Source organism: Saimiri boliviensis, chromosome 1 (genome assembly GCF_048565385.1).
Source record: "Saimiri boliviensis isolate mSaiBol1 chromosome 1, mSaiBol1.pri, whole genome shotgun sequence".
Lineage (NCBI taxonomy): Eukaryota > Metazoa > Chordata > Mammalia > Primates > Cebidae > Saimiri > Saimiri boliviensis.
Window position 1 is genome coordinate 164,387,806 of NC_133449.1, and position 13,329 is coordinate 164,401,134.

Sequence of the window (13,329 nt, forward strand, 5' to 3'; positions counted from 1 at the left end):
AATCAAGCCAGCCTCGGCTACAGCCTCAACACCCTCCTGGAAAGAGGAAGGAAAGCACTGGGGACATCCTGGGGTCTTTCTGGAAGTGGAAAAATCACCTTTGACTTGGGCAGTGTGCAGAATAGAGTGAGGGGGATGTCAGAAAGACAAGGGGATATGAGGCCTCAATGTCAAAATGCAAGCAAGTGGCATTTGCATTATCTCTGCCCACTTCTCCGTTGGTCCCTCTGCCTTTCTTGCCAATGGATTGTGTTATATTTGGGTGCCTCAGTCTGCCTGGGAGGTTTGTTTCTTCTGTATCCTCACCACTAAGTCAGGAGAAGATCCTGCTAGTATGACCTGCAACAGTGTCACCTGTAAGGGCATCTCTCTGCACATCCACAGTGGAGGATCCTCAAAGGTATTGAGGGCTTTCCATCAAGAGCCATCTTTATAGCAAACCGCCTTCCCTTCAGAGCCCAGAAGAGTACTGACCAGCTGGAAAATAGCTTTTTTTTCCTTAAATTCAGATGCTCTTGATTATGAGTTCCAGATATTAGATCAACTTCCCCACCATTCCCCTGCAGGCGAATCCTCTTGATTAGCTTCCTGCAGCACAGCTGGAAAGGGCTATGGTAATCTGTGATGGGCAGAGTAATCTAAGAAGTCATAGGAGCACCGTCTCCCAGTAGAATCTGGATGTGCAGGCACATGAACCATGACAAAATGATTGCAGGCACAGTTGTATTTACTCCGATCTAACTGTCCCTGTTAATGCCACAGGGCTGCCTGGCCTGGCACACCTGGGTGTGGCACCTCATGCAATTGGATAATATTGTTCAAGCTCCAGCCTTTCAGTCAAAGTGAAAACTGGTGGAAAGGGAAGGAAAACTTTGCTGTTTTAACGATTTGTTGTGTGCTGCCAGATGCAAAGGAAGAAATAATAGCGTGTCTCGCTTGTGCGCAGCACTTTATCACCCATCAACACTTCTGCTTTCATCCTCACCACAACACAGTGAAATCTATTGTTCATGTTCCCATTTTACAGGTGGTGAAACTGCAGCTTAGGGAGATAGAAACTGACTTAGTTCAGACACAGAATGCTGTTGGGAGAGTATTAATTACGATTTGGCCTGTTGACTCCCAGCTATATATGTGCTGCTATAGGTAAGGGGAAAAATAATCCTGAAAGAGAAGTAAAAATACGATCACTCTTCCAAATATCAACCACCAAAAAACTGAACTGAATTTCCTGAAGTGCTTTGTTTTTAGATCCAAGTTGAACATCAGTGCTGTTATTCTTGAGGCAGAAGGCCCAGAAGTGACTTGCTCATTTCAATTAAGCTTCAGCATAAATTTCCTCTGTACACAGCCCACCCACACTCCCTGAGGTGAAAAGGAGAGGGTCACAGCCGCCCCCTGCCTCTGCTACTGCCACAGGACAGCAGCAGTGGAAACACTCAGCAAAGGAATGTTGGAGCTACATCCACAAGAGACTCACTGAAGATTCGCCAAACACCTACGGAAAGTTGCAGGGAATTCATCGACAGTAATTGTTTCCTGCTTGGTCAGATTGAAGAGCTTCTGAAATTCCACAACAATAAATAGGTCCAGAGGCTAGAGTATGGCCAGCAAGGACCCTTCAGGGGTTGTTTGGGGACCGTCTAACCTGTGAATCCTAGGTAGCAAACAGAAGCCAGGTATTCAGGAGTCTGGAGGATTTGGTCAGCCCCAGCTAGGACTAGGGAGGCACAGGCCTCTGCTGGCCGTGGTCCCTTCTCCAACCTTCACTTCTCTTGCCCTCAGATCCTTACGTGGATTCACTAATGCTCATTGGCCCTCCTAGGCCCACTCGCTTTCACCTGTTGAACAAAACACTGACAAGAGGTGACAGTCATATCACTGTAGAAGAAACAAGGCAGAGAAATGAAGGGGCAGAATGGACTCCCACCCAAAAGCCTGACTCTGAATATTTGAGAATTGTTCAATTTCCTGCAGAGGGATCATAATAGGGACAGAAGATGTAGTTCTTACTGCAATATTGTTGTCTTCCTAAAAAACACACTGCACGTCAAATGATATCTGTGGATTGTGTTTTTAAAGTAACAGGGAAATTGATGTTAAAGAAATACTTCAGCCTTTGGGTGATACCTGAAGTTCTCTGAGCTTGGAGGTCTTGTGAAGCCTTCAGTATTGTTTGCTTTCTTTGTTTTCCTCTGACTTGTGATTCAGTCAGATGCATGCCTCCCTCTGGCTCAGGAAGATCAACCGTCTCCTGATGTGACCACGTAGCTGCAGCAGCTTCCTTTCCCTGGGGGCTCCTGATGAAGGTTTCACAGTCACCTGGCCTGAGCACAGTTTGGGTCAGGACTTGATATACCTGAATAAAATACACAAAACCAAAATCCCATGGCTCTGGAAGAGGCCTCTTAGCAGAACCTCCAGACATTTAGACATTTAGACTCTGCTTTTTCACAGGGTCCCTGAGGATTCTTTGGATCTAGGTAGTTTGGGGAGCAGTATTTTCAACAAGTTCATTTCATGCTCTTTCTACACCCTGCCGGAGCGCTAGGCCGCATCTAGAATGTGAACAATAGAACAAGGCAGAACACTTGCCCTCTGGGTTCTGTTGAGTGTTAGTTGCAGAGAAGAGATACCCTCCACCTTCCTGCATCACTTATAGGATTCTGTTTGGAACCCAACATCAAATAAAGGCTGCATCCAGTGTCAGAGGATGGAAAGCAGCATGTCATCTGGGACATTGGAGAAAGGCTCTGTGGGGGGAAGAAGGAGATGAGCTGGGATTTAAATAAGGAAAAACTGAGTGTTAAATGGGAGATTATTCCCTGTCAGGGTCCTGACAGCAACCAGCCATGCCCTCTGGCTTATAAGATGGACAGTCACAATGGCTTGTTTTTGTCTTTGGGAGCCAAGCAGCTGGTCCAGGGATACAGAGCATGTCTGTACGTCTGTATGGAGAGCTGCCCGAGAGATGCTTTCGTTTACACTTACCGATTGCCCATGTCAAAGGAAGATACTTACATGAGGTTACGTCAATGCGTAAGAGAGATTTTAACAATTTTTGTGGGGGAAGCTTTCATGGGCATTGATGGGAACATAGGTAGACAGAACCAAAGTCTACCCCCAAGATACTCCCAGAACCGAGACTGAAATGACTGTCTCTACTCTATCTCTAGAAAGTTCCAGTGACCCAAGGAGGCCAACATGATGGGAGTCATTGAAGTGGGGTGGACATGCTGATCATCTTCCTAACTCTGCCACTTTTATTTTCAGCCCCAACGTGTGCGCTGTGCAGAAGGTTATTGGCACTAATAGGAAGTACTTCACCAACTGCAAGCAGTGGTACCAAAGGAAAATCTGTGGCAAATCAACGTGAGTATCTGTAACCCGCCACGAGGCCAAGCTGCATGCATGCTGGCTGTGGTGCCCCAGGGCCTGGGCCAGCCTTCTAAAAGATCAGGCTGCCTAAAAAGCCGTGAAGATGCATGTGTGAACGTGTCTGGGACCTGTGTACTGGGGAGTGGCATTCTTAGGAAGCTGGCCAGTTTTGTTTTGCATTTTTAAGGCTGCTGACAAGACTTGGAGACATTTTTCGGGACATGAAAAACTGTGTGTGTGTGTGTGTGTGTGTGTGTGTGTGTGTGTGTGTCCATTCTCACAAAATAATACAGATATGCAGTGGAAAAGCCACCAGCATGTGACTCTGGAAAAGAAAGCTCGTTGGTCTTCAGGTAAACACTCCAAAAAGACTTTGAGTGTAAACATATGCACATTATGAGACAGCATAGCATATAATATTTGCTAAGACATCCTGAGTCAAACCCAGGCTCTACCTAGGCAAATTGATCCATCTTCAGTACCCCTATTGCTTTACCTGAAAAGTTGGTATAACAAAAAGACCAACCTTATAGGGTTATTACAAGTACTGAATGAAATAATGTATATAAGAGACTGAATATGGTGCCCAGCACATGTCAGTGCTCAATACATGCTAACTACTATTATTATTACTTTAGAATTTGCAAATCTAAACCACACAAACAGAAGTAAGAGTGCCAACAGGATGTGGACCACTGTGGGTACAACAGGACTTGTTGATGTCTGCATCAGCAAGGATGGAGGCAGCTTTCACCCCACTGCCCAGTTCCCCGGTGGAATCAGGTGCATGTTCTAACAATGCTGGGGAAACCTAATCTGTTTGGGCACTAACTGTCAGTTCTCAAAGCTGTCTCCCTCCCACAGATAGGAAGATGTGTGTGACAAGTCTTCTGAGCCACTTGTGAGGGCCTGACCTTCCTCTTGTCTCCATACATAATAGGAGAATTAAGAAACTCTAAGTCACTATCTTGAGCACTTTCCAGTGTTAGGGATTTTTAAGTGGATTGTTGTGACATTGCTTTTGAGCAGACATCTCCAATTTAATAGCCAACTGAAAGAAGAGAAGAGAAAATGCTCTTTCCTTAAATTGTACCAGTAAATAAATAGCCCAATGTGTGACCCTGATCGGGTGAGGCAGTTAGCAATCCTCATATGAATTGAGGGAAGTTGGAATTCATGGCACAGCTGGGGAGATACCAGCAGTCCCTGGGAGCCTGTCTAGGGCAGATCCATGGCAGCTTGCTCCCTGCCTGATCGAGAGCCCAGCCTGCAAGCTAAAAGCTGAATGAGCTAGGAGAACACACTACCCAGATTCAGCAAAGAAACGACCAGCGATATTCTCGCTGCTACGAACAAAAAGCGACTATGCAAATTATATACCACCCATCCTTCCGTGATGCCTGACTTAAAACATAAGAAAAAAAGAAAACCTTTAGTACTGATTGATTTTTTTTTCCCCATGTGTGTATTTGCCTACACAAATTAACAGTTAATTAATTACTTACTTAAACGCAAAGCCAGGCCTCACATAATTGCTTCTTGGAAGGTGACCAGAGCTCTCGTATCAAGCAAACGACCCTTCTATATCTCAAGAGCATGGGGTTGGCCGGGTGCAGTGGCTCACGCCTGTAATCTCAGCAGTTTGGGAGGCCGAGGCGGGTGGATCACCTGAGGTCAGGAGTTCAAAATAAGCCTGACCAAAAGGGTGAAACCCCGTCTCTACTAAAAATACAAAAACTTAGCTGGGTGTGGTAGTGTGTGCCCGTAATCCCAGCTACTAGGGAGGCTGAGGGAGGAGAATCCCTTGAACCCAGGAGGCGGGCGTTGCAGTGAGCTGAGGTTAAGCTATTGCACTCAAGCCTGGGCAACAAGAGCAAAACTCTGTCTCAAAAAAAAAAAAAAAAGAAAAGCCCTGTGTTTCAGAGGATCATCTTTTTTTTAGTTAAAGTTTCTCTGAAAATGGAGACCCATTTATGATGACAAGCTGGCTATAGGGTAGCATCTGCCATGCTGTTTTGGGGGTGCCCCTGGGCTGAAGCGTTTGCCTGACCAGTTAACGGTAGCTCAGTAACATTCTCCGGCATTTCCCAGGCTGACAACACTGTCAGCGATGAGTTGCCTCGGCTCTTGTGCCAGGACAAGGCACAGGCAACAGAGCTGTGTGTCGGCAAAATGTTCCTGAAGAGCGGGCCATCCCCTCGGGGGCAGCTTTGGATATGAGAATGTGGCGATGTTGGGGGGCAGCTCCCTTACCTAGTGAGCGCAAGGGGAGTCCTCTGGGAAAAGGAAGAAATGTCTGGATGGGGTGTGAGTGGGGAGATGGGGTTCAGAGTGGACTGAGGCACAGCCCAGTCCCAGCTGTTGGCCTCGTCTCACAAAGCCAGAAGGAGATGACATTCACATTCAACTCTTGAATGTGGCCATTGACTTGAGCGGCTTCAAAAAGAGGAAATGAAGATAGAAAAATATTATTTGATGTTAAACTTCCAGGACAAGAGAGGCCCTTCCTGGAACATCACATGCAGTCTTAGGAAGGTAGTGCTGTCTTGGAAAAGATCCAGAGAACTCAGAGGGAAAGAGGAAGAGGTGGAACCCATCTCTGTTCTCCTAGAGAGTTGAGTAAGAGTGGCTTGGCAGGACCAAGACCGATGAGGGGGCTACTCTCTGACTACCGTACGGTCAGAATTAAGTGCCATAGGTGGTCAGGTGGGAAGGGGAGAGGGCTGTGCTGGCTGGAGTTGATGTCATCCTGGGGAAAGTGGGTCCCTAGATGCCTTTAGTTGGGTGAGGACCAGACTGGGAAATGGAACACAACAGTGGTTGGAGAAAAAAAAAAAAAAAAAAAAAAAAAAACACTGTCTCAGCATGGGGTCCATGAGCAGTTGGGATTTTCCTGCTGGAGCAGAGGTGTATGTTGGAATGAAAAGGAGCAAACTGTCATGGGGAAGGGGTAACTGAGGTCATCAGGGTCCCAAAACCAGGAGAGTTTCACCTTGGAAGCAGTCAAGGGGTACCATGCAGACAGGGGAAGACTTTGTGGTGAGAGGTCACACAGAGACATAGGACCTGACCTGGTGAGACAGGAGCCTGGGGCCACCTGCCTGCTGTTGTGAGGCCCTGGACTCCACAGCTGTCATCAGGTGAAGCTCTGTTGCCTGCACACAAAAGCTTTTCTGCATTTACAAAGAGAGAAGGGCCTGAGTCTCTGGTGCAATGCATCAAGCTAACATATGGGTTTTATTACAGGAAGTGGTTACCAATGGGTCCCTATTTAGTGGCGTTTATTGTGAATTTTATTGTTTGGAAATTTACTTTAGCATTTATTTCAGATCCTAAAGAGCACCGGAGTGATACAGGGGCTAATCAAACAAAGAGGGCTGTAGGGAGCAGACAGTCAGCATCCCCCTCTGTGATTTTAGGCCCTGGTTTGATTAGTAGCTGTAAAATGTTTTACATGTGGCACTTTGAGCGAAGGTGCAGGAAACTGCGGTCAGGAAGCCTGGCTGCCTCTCCACAGGCCTCCTTTATGCTAGCCCCAGGGAAAGGAGGTCTACTTAACAGCCAAATCCAAGTTGACATCATGGGGCTGGAATAGTCAGAGCGGGAGCTCAGACATCATAAACGTGGCACAGGGAGGGCTGGTTGAGGAGCTAGCTGGTATGGGTGGCAGCTATTCATTCCAAAAGTCTTGAAATTGTTTCACGAGCAATGCATTTCACGAATGCAAAGCCCTTCTCTGGAGCCAAGATGAGCTGGCAGAGCACTCCTTTTTCTTTAGCAGCAAGTATTGCTTTGCTCAGGGGCAGAAATATTAATACTTCTTCAGCACTGCATTAATGCTTAAAGATTTAACTTGTAAAGAGACCAGCTGGTGCATGGTCAAGCTTTTCTATCACCTGGCAGGGCTTTTTCAGTAGCCGTCTTCTGGCAGGACACCTGAGACAGCTGACGTGAAGCTGAAGAAGAGCTGTCCTTTTCCTCCCTTATATCCCACAACCTTGGTCCTAAGAGGAGAAAGAAGAAGATGGCGAGAAGCCATCCAAGCAGTCCCCAGACCCATACGAGCGCCTCCTTTCCTGTTTCATATTCCTGTGCAGCCAGCTGGGACCTCTTGAATAATCTGCTCTGGGGAACTGAGATTGGACGTATACCAAATACCAAAGATCGACCAAACACTTCTGTTGGGCAGTGTTTCTGGAAGGTTCTGTCCCATTCTGTAAACTAGGAGACTGCCTAGCTGACAAGGAGTTTTGTTCTGTTGGGTATTTATGTGAACCTGGAGTAAGGCCCTGTGCTAGGTAGAAACATGACTCCCTAAAAAATGTCCACATTCTAATCTCTAGTCCTGGAAATACATTCCCTTACTGGAAAAAGGGACTTTGCAGGTGTAATTAAGTTAAGGATCATAAGACGGGGAGACTATCCAGGATTATTTGGTGAGTCCAATGTAATCATCAGGGTACTTAAAAGAGGAAGGCAGTGGGTTTAGAGTCACAGAAGACAAGGTGATGATGAAAGCTGACATTTGAGTGATGCAACCACAAGCCAAGGAATGCAGGCAGCTTCTAGAAGCTGTAAAAGACAAGCAATGGATTCATCCCCACAGCCTCCATAAAGAACACAGCCTTTAATTTTAGCTCCATAAGGCCGATTTCTGGCTCTAGCCTCCAGAATTGCAAGATAATTTGCATTATCTTAAGCCTCTAAGTTTGTGGTAATTTGTCACAGAAAGCAATGGGAAGCCATCACAGGCCTTATCTATTGAGTTCTATACATGCATTTTTCTTTATTTCAGTGTACTTTATCAATGGTCTCATGTAGAACATTGCTTTCAATGAAGTTACTAACATAGCTTCATTGTTAAAGTTTTTACCTGGAGTTTCTTTAGAAGCTCCACAACTGACCACTTAGTTAATATGAAGCATCTGTTAAGTGCTTCTCATATGTAAGTTCATTCAATTCTCATAATCACAGTATAAGATAAATATGATTATTAGCCCATTTACAGATGAGGAGACAGAAGCTCGAAAGGCTTAGGCATCCTGGTCAAAGTCATTCACTGGTAAGCAGAAAGCTGTCCACTTCCCATTGATGCCCCCACGGAGAATCAAGCCTAGCAGTTAGTGTCCGTGACTTGGGAGGTAAACAAGTCAGCAGGCCTGTAGGGCCTGGATGAACTACCCCAGGTCTCTCCCTATAGCCCCAAACCTGTGGCTGTGGGTTCCAGAGACAAGGCCTCCTCTTGGTCAGAGAAAGATGTCTTTGGCGTAGCTGTCAATCTTCTCCAGGTTGCTCGCCCCCGGCTGCAATGGGGCTCCCCAAGACTGCCTATCAGACAAGGAGCATGGGAACTGAGGAGACACAATCAGCCTCCAGGAGTCCCCAGAATGCCCTCACGTGCTGCACACTGATTGCCACAAACAAAGTACATCCACTTTCTAAAGACTGTCCTCATCACTAATGAGGCTGGCCCCTGGCGAATGTGTAGTGGTTGAGGCATTTGGTGATGGACGGTAGGTTAAAGCAAGCCCTGATTTTCTATTGGGAGGCTTCAGAATCAGCTCAGCTGTGTTTCCAAGACCAGGAGGGCAGAAAGTGAGCCATTCCAGGCAAGCAGTCCATGGGCCATGCCAGACGTCTAGACATTATGGGTCTGTGTTTGCTCTGCCATTCCTCTTAGAAACCATGGCACCCGGCATGATTTGCCTTCAGTCACAGGTGACTGGCCTACAGGTCCATTCCTTGCTCCAGTGACTTCTCGAGTCTAGTTAATCCCTAGGTATTTATGGCCAGAGCAGCTGGCCAAATCCGTCAAGCATAGTGGTTGTTTTAAAATATATTAACTTCTTAGAAACTTATTTTGGTGAGAGAAATCTCAATACTTCTCTCTATCCAATCATGAGTAAAAATGTTAGAAGCGACTAGAGAGCCTCCCAGACATCCCTACACATAGACTTTGGGTTGACATTATCTCTTTGCCCCCTCCTTTAAATTTTCTTCTAAATTAGGCACTTTCCCGGTACTGGTCTGTGACCTGTTAGGAACCGGGCCACACAGCAGGAGGTGAGTGGTGGGTGCGAGCATTCCTGCCTGAGTTCTACCTCCTGTTAGATCAGCAGTAGCGTTAGATTCTCACAGGGTCCCTAACGCTACTGTGAACTGTGCAAGCAAGGGATCTAGGCTGTGCACTCCTTATGAGAATCTAACGGCCGATGGTCTGAGATGGAACAGTTTCATACCAAAATCATCCCTCCTACCCGCCACCATCTGAGGAAATATTGCCTTCCATGAAACTGATCTCTGGTGCAAAAAAGACTGGGGGCTGCTGTGTTAGGAGATCTGCTTTTTCTGACCTGAGATTTTTCTTTATTAGACTGTGTCTGGCTGAGGAGAAGCCTGAAGCTTTTAATTAGAACAGCTTCAGCTGATGAGATTAGATTCAGAAACCAACAAATCGGTCTTTTCTACGCAGGGAAGCTTAGGAACTGGGGGGCCATCACTGGGGGGCCCCCTATGGTTTCCCTCCTTCACTATGTTTATCCTGGAGGGATGGCATCAGGTCCCTGCCTCTTTGATTGCCCCAAGCCCATCCAAGCACAGCATCTGTGTTCTCCCTGGGACCAGAGCCAGGTAGCATGGCACACAGAGCCGAGCAGAGGGAGAGTGGGGCAGGCCACTGCCAGCCCAGAGCATTTTGGTCAAGGTTGTCTGAAAGGGATCTCTTCTCAGCCTTCGATTCACAGCTGCTCTCTGCTGCTCTGGGGCCATGCAGATCAGTTCAGAAAAGAGCTAGTTTTTTGGGGCAGTTGGAGGCAGGTGGACCACCAGCTTTGACACCTTCTCAACCCACAGGCTGCTACACTGAGTCTGAAGGAAGGTGTGACTAACCGCTGCACACCTAGAGAGCGGCAGAAATGCCAGACTGGGCAGCAGAAAGGCACGTGGATTAGGAGAGAGCTTCCTGGCAGAAAGCCATGCTCGGTTAGCCAGGAAAAAGCCCTTGGTGCAAGAAGACTCAGTGGCCTGAGGGACTGAGCCTTGGTTGTGGGATGTGTGCTGCACAAGCCAGCCACGTGTGACAACAGAGTGTAGTCCAGCCACTGTGAGACCCGGGTGCTGACAGCCCACATGGAGAGGAACAGTGAGTGCTGACAAGGCTTAGCCTTGATCGCTTTGGAGACACCCCCTGTGTCTTCTAGATGTCAGACTTCCCAAATCTGTCTGCTATTCTCCACACATGTGCATTTTCAAGAGCAATGGAAAAAGGATTGGACTTGGTGAAATGCAACAAGAGTCCTAGGTCTGTCCCTGCCTGCCTATGACCTGAAGAAACCCCTTCACCCCTCAGCGTCCTTATAGCTTTCTTTCTGATTCTCTCCTGAGGTACACTGCTCCAAGCTGAGACTTTTCTGCTTAGATCTATCCCTTCCTCCTAAACCCCCAACCTCCATTTCTCCTGGTGTCATTCTTTACACAGCCCCCAACATACACACACACACACACTTAACCACAGGAACCAATGAGTTAACATTTGAGGAGTTGGTTTTCTTTTGTCCTCAATGAAATCCTGGTGAGGTCACTTGAGCTGTTCGGCTCCCTTGTGTTTTTTTTGGGGATGGAACTCAGAAGCCAACAGTATGGAAAAAGAGTCTTTGGCCAGCTTGCCCAGGGGCTCCACACCCTGGAGAGTACTGTACCTGTGTGCACAGGGGACCCTGAAATGAGGACTTTGAAGATAACACTATTCCTCCAACTTTACTTCACCAACTCTGTGGATTTTCACACAGACCTTCTGGAAAGAAACTAAGTCTGGGGGGACTTGACCTAATCCCACATCCCCAGCCCCAGTAAAACAGCCCTGGAATGTAGCACAGAGAGCCTGGAATCCCATCCACAGGCGTCCCTGCTTCTATGGGTTCATGGCTTGGAGCTCTCTCTGGATTTAGCTGGGAAAAGTTGGCAGACAGTGTCCTTTGAAAGAGTTCTTCTCTATCTTCTAGAAATATGCTAGAATTATGAGTGTGAGATTGCAAGTAACTTTTGAAATCATCTAGTTTAACTTCACCCCATTTTATAGACCAAGAAACTGAGACCAGAGAGAGAAATGGACTTTCAAGTTCACCCTGCTAGTTACTGATGGATCACAAGCCAAATCTCCTGATTCTAGCACTGTTTCGCTCACACCACACTGCCTTTAAAAGTGTATCAATCAAGTCTTACTTCAGTTGCCGGGGATGACTTTAGTTCCTGAAGATAAAATTGTGAGTCAGTCAAGATCAGTCCCAAGACAATAGCCTGTTTAGCCCTTGTAAGTTCAGGGATGAAAGGTTAGAAAGGAACAGGATAGAAGGAAGACCAGAGAAAAAGGCAAAAGAGGAAGGAAGGAGGAGGAAGCAAACAGAGAACAGAAAGAATATGCGTAGCTTGTCACTCCTCAGTCATTTCCTGGGTGCCCATTTCTAGCAAAGTGACAGCTGCAGCTCCCTGGCCACCTGAGCATCTTTGCTGATCTGTCTCTGATACGATACAGATCTTATCAGATAACGGATGAACCAGGCTTCATCTTCACTTAACTCAGTCTTCCCTGAGACGACTCCATTTGAATGAATAAGAGCAGGATGTCCTGGGCACTGCTGAGAGCACCCTCCAGAGGCCCCTCCAGACTCCTAAAGCCTATATTTCTTCCTAGTCTGCCTGTTTCTCTTCTGGTGATGTCATTAAACATCCTGCGAGAGTCCCACAGTGAGCAGTTCTGTGGTAAAACCCGCTACAATTAAAGTCTGAGTCCTTTCCTGTCCCAAAGGTCATATCCATGTAGAAGAAAGGGAAGGGAAAGGATGGATGTGTGCATCGGTTTCAGGCCTGTCGAGTAGAGGGCCTGCTCACTCTACCCTTCACCAGAACCTGGGGATTTTGGTTTCTTAGGTGTGGGCTTTCAGAACACTTCCTTCCTTGCAATATTATTTGAAATTTTCGGTGTTTTGGGCGTCCCAAGAGTATTGGGTTCATTAAAGCTGTGTATTTCAGATCTCCAGACAGTGCTTAATGTTTGCATATTTTCCATTTTAAACCAGAAAAAAATGTTTTTATTGATTAGTTTTTTGATTTAAAAATGTGTGTTTTCATAAGAGGAGCCTTATTTTCATTTTCATTTTAAAGTCTAAAATTTGATTGTGAAGATGTAGAAAAACTTGATTGTATATACACTCCCTTCTTTGGTTATTCAATCAAAGAGCTAGAAACTCGTGAGCGAGTTAATCCAATGACCACTGCGTCATACACATATGCCTTTTACAGATGAGGAAACTGAGACCCAGAGAGATGATGAAATTGACTGGGGATGTCTAAGTTGGTCAGTGACAGATTCAGAGCCAGAGCTGGTGCAGGGTTCTTTCTGCTCCTTCCTGTTCCCTTTTGGGAACACTTATCATCAGATTACCTGTGAATAATAACGTTGAGATAAAATCCTTGGTGCTTTACATTTCCTAGTCACAACACTGAAAAGGCTGCTAGAGTCCTCTGGTCTCCCAGTTGGTTTGCTGTAGCTGTTGGCAGCTGCCAGGAGCATTCTACGTAACCCAGGGGGCGTGAGACTCTGCTTGCTTAGGAAAAGCACACGTACGACTTAGCAAATGACTCCTGAGAGGAGCATGTTTCACCCACCGTTCCTCTTCCTTGGCTGTGTAGGTGACTCCCTGGAGAGGGTTCCGATGACCTGTGAGAAACAGTGAAGCCCTGCCTAACACACATGTATGGTTGTCTTGTTTCAGAGTCATCAGCTACGAATGCTGTCCTGGATATGAAAAGGTCCCTGGAGAGAAGGGCTGTCCAGCAGGTGAAGGGATCTGCCGGGCCTTACCTGTTGGTGTGGGTGGAAGGGAATGGTGAGAGAGAGGAGTACCCAACGTAAAAGACAGTAGAGTGTGAATGCGGGCAGTGGCATGAGGACAC

The 13,329-nt window shown here is 46.7% G+C and overlaps 1 protein-coding gene across 1 annotated transcript in view; it reads left to right on the forward strand.

Annotated features, from left to right (window-relative positions):
* Nucleotides 1–13,329, forward strand: part of TGFBI (transforming growth factor beta induced) — a 33,655-nt gene that overhangs the window by 1,513 nt on the left and 18,813 nt on the right. Inside the window, exons 2-3 of the mRNA XM_003934075.3 lie at nucleotides 3,274–3,372; nucleotides 13,149–13,213. Coding sequence (XP_003934124.2) covers nucleotides 3,274–3,372; nucleotides 13,149–13,213 — 164 coding nt within the window. The remainder of the gene's footprint in view (nucleotides 1–3,273; nucleotides 3,373–13,148; nucleotides 13,214–13,329) is intronic.